Source organism: Sapajus apella, unplaced genomic scaffold (genome assembly GCF_009761245.1).
Source record: "Sapajus apella isolate SASKATOON/1434 unplaced genomic scaffold, GSC_monkey_1.0 scaffold5, whole genome shotgun sequence".
Lineage (NCBI taxonomy): Eukaryota > Metazoa > Chordata > Mammalia > Primates > Cebidae > Sapajus > Sapajus apella.
The window spans coordinates 43106165-43112164 of NW_022436945.1; the positions used below are offsets into that span (position 1 = coordinate 43106165).

Here is a 6000-nt window from a genome sequence, read left to right on the forward strand (position 1 = left end):
AGTTACACACAAGCATAACTCAAGTTTCTTCTGAGAATAGAAAGGACTAGAGGAGCCTAAACAATGCATTTCCTATTCTGTGCAAAGCCCCAGTATGAAATGGCACAGAAGTAAATGACACTCTGTCCAGTTTGCTTCTATAATTGTCAAAACCCATCCAGGAGTCAGAAGAAATATATCAGGGGACATGATAGGAATCATTCTGTTGTCTCTGCTGTGGAAAGATTCTGCTGTGGGAAAGATTTCACATTCTCTTCTGCTCTTTGGCATTCTCCTGTAAATGGTCTCTGCCATTTAGACCTCATCTCTCTCAGTTTAGGATGAGAAGAAAAGGCTAATTTAAGTCAAGGTTTCCAGTTTTAGATGCTGTTTTCCCTAACATTTCCCCAGATATAAAGAAAAGCTGGGCTGGAACCCTCAAAGGGTTTGCAGTCTGGAGAGGTACTGAGGAGCTGGGTGTATGAGATAATGAGGTTATGAAACTGGTTCTACATGACTGTCAGTCTCGATATTTTATAATCAGACTCTGTGTTTGGAGAAGTATGTAGCAGGAGAGCAAAAGAAATATTAACTATAGACTAGAAATTGACTACATTTGAACAATCACCAAGCTAACCTTATGCTCTGATAAGGCAAGTATCTGTCATTTTGAAAAAAAAAAAAAAAAACTATGGGGAAAGTTCCCTATTGTAATGTTTATAAGAAAATCTCAATATTTGGAATAAATTCTTAAATAATGCACATTTCTCTTTTCATGATGTGACCGATGAATGAGATCCAAAGTAACAAATAACTGTTTCTATTGGAAACACATACAGATTATTTTGGGCCACAATTCTCTAAGTTTAAGGTGATGATACCATTAATAGTTAATAGTGAATCCTGAAATTGATGACATACAACTTATTAGTGTGTGGATTTCTGGGAAAAGCTTTAAAGAAAGAATTTGGAAATTCTGGAGAAAGTCTGAACTGTGTTAAAGAAGCAACAGCTTCTGCAATCTCAAAACTGCCTTCTCTCCCTTTTCTACCTTGGCTAGGACCAGGAGCTGCCAACATTGGATGTCTGACTTTCCCTTGAAAATACTGCTGATGGAAAATGTTATTTCAGGCATTAGAGTTAAAATGTCTCTCTCTCTCTCTCTCTCTCTCTCTCTCTCTGTGTGTGTGTGTGTGTGTGTGTGTGTGTGTGTGTGTTTACAAGTCCAGACTATTTTCTTATTTCATTTACTGCAAGCTTGGACTTGTTTGGAATAAAATAAACAATCAAACAATCTCAAAGACATTTCTGCTGAACAGTGCATCCTGGGGACAAATTATGCAAAACAATACAAATCAAAGACACAGGAAGGAAAAACAAAATGGTCAGAAAGTTCACAACAAAGTGCATCACAAAAACATTCTTCAAAAAGTTTGTATTTTACTTTTGTCCACAAATAATTAGCTGGTTAGATTATTGTTTGAGAACCTGTAACTTTTAGTAAGTGGACTATTTTCTTCAATACAAAGAAGTCGGGGCTGGCCATAGTGGTTTACGCCTGTAATCCCACCAGCCAGGATTACTTGCGCTCAGGAGTTCGATACCAGCCTAGGCAATGTAGGGAAACTCCATCTCTACAAAAGTTACAACAATTATCCAGGCGTGGTGGCACAGGCTTGTAGTCCCAGCTACTTGGGAGGCTGAGGTAGGAGGATCCTTTGAGCCCACGAGGCAGAGGTTGCAGTGAGCCATGATCGCACCACTGCACTTCAGCCTGGGCGACAGAGCAAGCTGTCTCAAAAAGAAAAGAAAGTCTGTCTGGAAGGCCTTACTTTATATTTCATTGTCAAACTCCTTTTCCCCATCTCTTGACTTTACCTCTCTCTACATCTCCAAGCCAAGAAAGAATGAGAAATTGACATCTTTGGGTTTGCAGCTCTTGCGAATTGACTTGACAGATGTTAGCACGAGCTGGGTGCGCTTTGGGGAAGTCTGAGGTCTCGGAAAATCTTTTCTATGTATACACCCGGTCCTACGAGTTCTCACTTTCTTGGCGCACGCACCAAACTCTCAAAATAAAACGACCAAAAAGGATAAGGGGAGGCGTCGCTCACCACTCCCGCCATCCCGCGGCTGCCAACTCTTTCCCTCCCATCTGCCCCCTCGGAGGCCCGCGGGGGAGTCGCGGTGAAAACAGCGCTGCGGCGAGGCCGCCGCGGACGCCCCGTCGGATGTGCCCTTCGCGGGAAGCGCTCGTGCCCACCTTGCTCGCAGGTGCCCTTGCTGACCTGGGTGATGGCCTTCTCCCCGCGGCTCTCGGCCCTCTGGCTGGCGGCGCGCAGCTGGCAGCCGCTGGGGTAGGTGGTGCCGTCGCTGCCGCACACCGGGTAGCGGCTCTTGCACACGCACACGCCGCTCACTCCCGGGCCGCCGGCTGCTGCCCCGGCTTTACCCTTCCGCCTCTTGCGGCTCTTCACGCACTCCATGCCCGGAGCGCAGTACCCCCTGCCGGCGCCGCCGCCCCCGCACGGCTCGCCCTCGCCGCGGGCGCACATCGGGCAGCAGCCGCACGCGTCGCGGGTCTCGCCCAGCAGGCAGCCCAGCGGGGGCAGGGGCGGGCAGGCGGCCGGCTCGCAGGGGCCGCAGGTGTCAGAAGAGGAGGAAGAGGAGAGGGGCAGGAGCAGGAGCAGCAGCCCCGCGGAGCCTAGGAGCAGGGCGTGCAGCGACGGCCGCTCCATGGCGGGGCGCGGTGGTAGCGGCAGGAGAGCGAGTGAACCGGGTCCGGCCGGCCAGAGCCTTAAATCTACGCCCCGCCCGGCCCGGCCCCAAGAACCACACCCCGGCGCGGGGAGCGCACGGGGGCCCCGCCCGTGCCGCGCTCCCGGGCCTGCCGGGCCTGCGCGCGCGCTCCTGCTGGCGGGGTGTGGGGGTGGGAGACTTGGCGGGACGGGCCCACGGGGCGCTTGGTCTCAGGCCCGCCTCGCCGAGCGCACCCCGCCGGCTCTTGCCCAGTCCCCAGTCCCCTGACCTGAGCCCTCAGGGATCGCCCCGCAGTTCGAGCGGCTTCTCCACCCTCTGGTTTCTCGTCGTTTCAGTCCATGTCTTTAAACTTCTTAACAACCACGATTTCGAGAAGACCCAGGGTTTTATCTATTAAATCCTCCGTGGACCAGAGACACCTGAGTGCTCATTACTGTGTGGTTTGGGAAGCTCTTTTAAGAACAAGCTGTTGAAAAACCCCACCTGTGGATTTTGTGCCCACGCTGGCCACAGGCCCGCTGTAGTCTTGGGTGTCAGGCACTGAAAGGACAAATTGTGGCCAACCACCTTCTGGAAGCTTCTAACTGCCTGCACCTCCCTCCCCGTTCCCCCCCCCCCCCCCCGGTGGCATTTGACAACACTCTGTGCTTTTGTTGTGTGCTGAGCCAAGTTTTCAGTGAGTACTGGAATCAGTGTGAGAGCTGGCCTGTTTTGAGTTCTTGCTGAACTGCTGGCCCTCCAGCAAGCCTCGCGGGAGAACAGAGCGCAGCTGAGAGGAACAGGGGTCCCAGCTCCTCCCGTGGTGAAACTGCCACCGAGGCACCTAAAGCGTCCCAGTCTTTACCAGCATTCCGGGAGGTTTTTGATATAAACGAGGGACTCTTCCTCAGTCTTTCTGCAAAGTGCTCTCCAAACTCGAAAGCCTCTCGTCAGGAACCCTGGCCTCTCCAATGCAGACACGAAGTTGCTTTCACTTTTTAACTGAATGGGTAACACTGTAGTGTGCATTATTCTGCACGTCACACTGTGGTTCTTTTGTGTTCTTTTTTCTTAGCATAAATCCAGGGATTTATAGGATTGCTGACTGAAAGCCAGCAGTTCAGTTCATAATCCCATCAGCAATGTAGAGAACTCATTTTCAACAGACTCTTACAAGGATAGTTATTGTAAACTTTTCGAAAATTAAATGACCACAAAATCGGGGGGTGGAGAGTGGGGAAATACCCTCCAATCCAGAAAAACCTAGCATGGCTTTTCGGTCTCTTCTTCGTGTGTTATAGACAAGTGGAGCATTTTTTCCCCCCAGAGGTCATATGTTGACCTGACTGTTGTTTAAAAAACAATGACAACTCTTTAGAGCAGAGTTTTCCTAAATATTTTTGCGTTTGTTCCGTCCTGAGAGATGGAGTTTACATGATCCAGTACACACTCTGAAAAGGAAACAAATGCAGAGTGCACTCTATTTCCTATTCAATTTCTTTTTCTTTTCTTTCTTTTTTTTTCTTTTTTTAATAATAGAGTCTCCCTGTGTTGCTCAGGCTGGAGTGCAGTACTGACACTTCAGCTCACTGCAACATCTACCTCCGGGCTTCAAACAATTCTTCTGCCTCAGCCTCCCGAGTAGCTGGAATTACAGGTATGCCTGGCTAATTTTTATATTTTGACTATAGACGGGGTTTCACCATGTTGCCCAGGCTGGTCTTGAACTCCTGACTTCAAGTGATCTGCCTGCCTCGGCCTCCCAAAGTGCTGGGATTACAGGTGTGAGCCACTGCGCCCAGCCCTGACTTCATTTTTTATTAATTCACTGGTCAAGACCCACTAAATTGGTTCCATGATCTAGCATGATGATCTATCATAGTTTTAGATTTTCAAGGAGGTTACTCTGAGACAAGGATTCCAGTGCAAGCAGGTCACCTAAGAGGCCACCTCAGGACACTTGGATTGAGGATTGGGGCAGGCAGGTGAGCAAGCAGAAAGGGAAGACAGCCAATAAGGGTGCTTATATCCACAGCCAGCCAAAGCCCCCAGGCTCTACAAACTGTGTGTGCGTGGGTGCATGCAGGCATGTGGGTGGGCGGTTACAGCAGCCGTAGGCTGAGAGCTGTCACCTGCTCTCAGGTGTGAAAATTTTTCACCTGTGTGAAAATCCTGCATCAGCCCCAACAGTGAGAAAGCAAGCATGTGCCACAGCAGAGTTCCTTTGAGGAGCCTCCTCATTGCCCAGCAAGCAAAGAAAATAAGCAAGGTTCTGGTCACTGAAGGGGGAATCAGAGCTCTTTGATAGCGCCAGACAAGCTGGAAGACTTGAAAACAAGAAGAGATGTTGGGAAAAAGGCAGGTGAATGGGACCTTTAAAGAGCAGTTGACAACTCCATCCTTCCAAGAACGGAGGTACTGTCACCTGTTCAGCTTCAATTTTCGTGAGATGGAGAGGCTGGATGTGGAGATGGAGATACTTTTGTTTCTTCCTGTTTAATTGGTGCCTTTGGTTTCTTTTTTTTGCTTAATTGCCCTGGTTAGAACCTCCAGTGTCAGGTTGAATAGAAGAGGTGAGTGGACACCCTTGCCCCGGAGCTCACCTTAGAGGGAAAGTTGTTAGTTTTCCACCATTAAGTAGATGTTAGCTGTAGGCATTTCACAGGCAGTCTTATCACGTTGAGGAAATTACTTTCTATTCTGTTTGTTGAGTGTTTTGTATCATGAGGTGGTGTTGAGCTTTCTTTTCTTTTGAGACGGAGTTTCACTCTGCCTGGAGTGCAGTGTTGTGATCTTGGCTCACTGCAACCTCTGCCCCTGGGGTTCAAGTGACTCTCCTGCCTCAGCCTCCAGAGTAGCTGGGATTACAGGTGTGTACCACCACGCCCAGCTCATTTTTGTATTTTTAGTAGAGATGGGGTTTCATCACTTTGGTCAGGCTGGTCTCAAACTCCTGACCTCATGATCCACCGCCTCAGTCTCCCAAAGTGCTGGGATTACAGGCGTGAGCCATCATGCCTGACAGAGAGTAGATTTTAAATGTTCTTGTCTCAAAAATGATAAGTATGTGAGGTAAAGGTTATATTAATTAGCTTAATCTAGTCATTCCACAACAGGTACCTATATCAAAACATCAGGTACACTGTAAATATACACAATTTAAAAAAATGTTTAAAAAGAATCTTTCTTTCTTTTTCTTTCTTTTTTTCTTTCTTTTTTCTTTCCTTCCTTCCTTCCTTCCTTCCTTCCTTCCTTCCTTCCTTCCTTCCTTCTTTCTCTTTC

The 6000-nt window shown here is 48.4% G+C and overlaps 1 protein-coding gene across 1 annotated transcript in view; it reads right to left on the minus strand.

Annotated features, from left to right (window-relative positions):
* Positions 1-3281, minus strand: part of IGFBP7 (insulin like growth factor binding protein 7) — an 86539-nt gene extending 83258 nt beyond the window's left edge. The window contains exon 1 of the mRNA XM_032274317.1: positions 2243-3281. Within this exon, the coding sequence (XP_032130208.1) occupies positions 2243-2717 (475 nt within the window). The 5' untranslated portion in view covers positions 2718-3281. The remainder of the gene's footprint in view (positions 1-2242) is intronic.
* Between the last annotated feature and the right edge of the window lie 2719 nt (positions 3282-6000).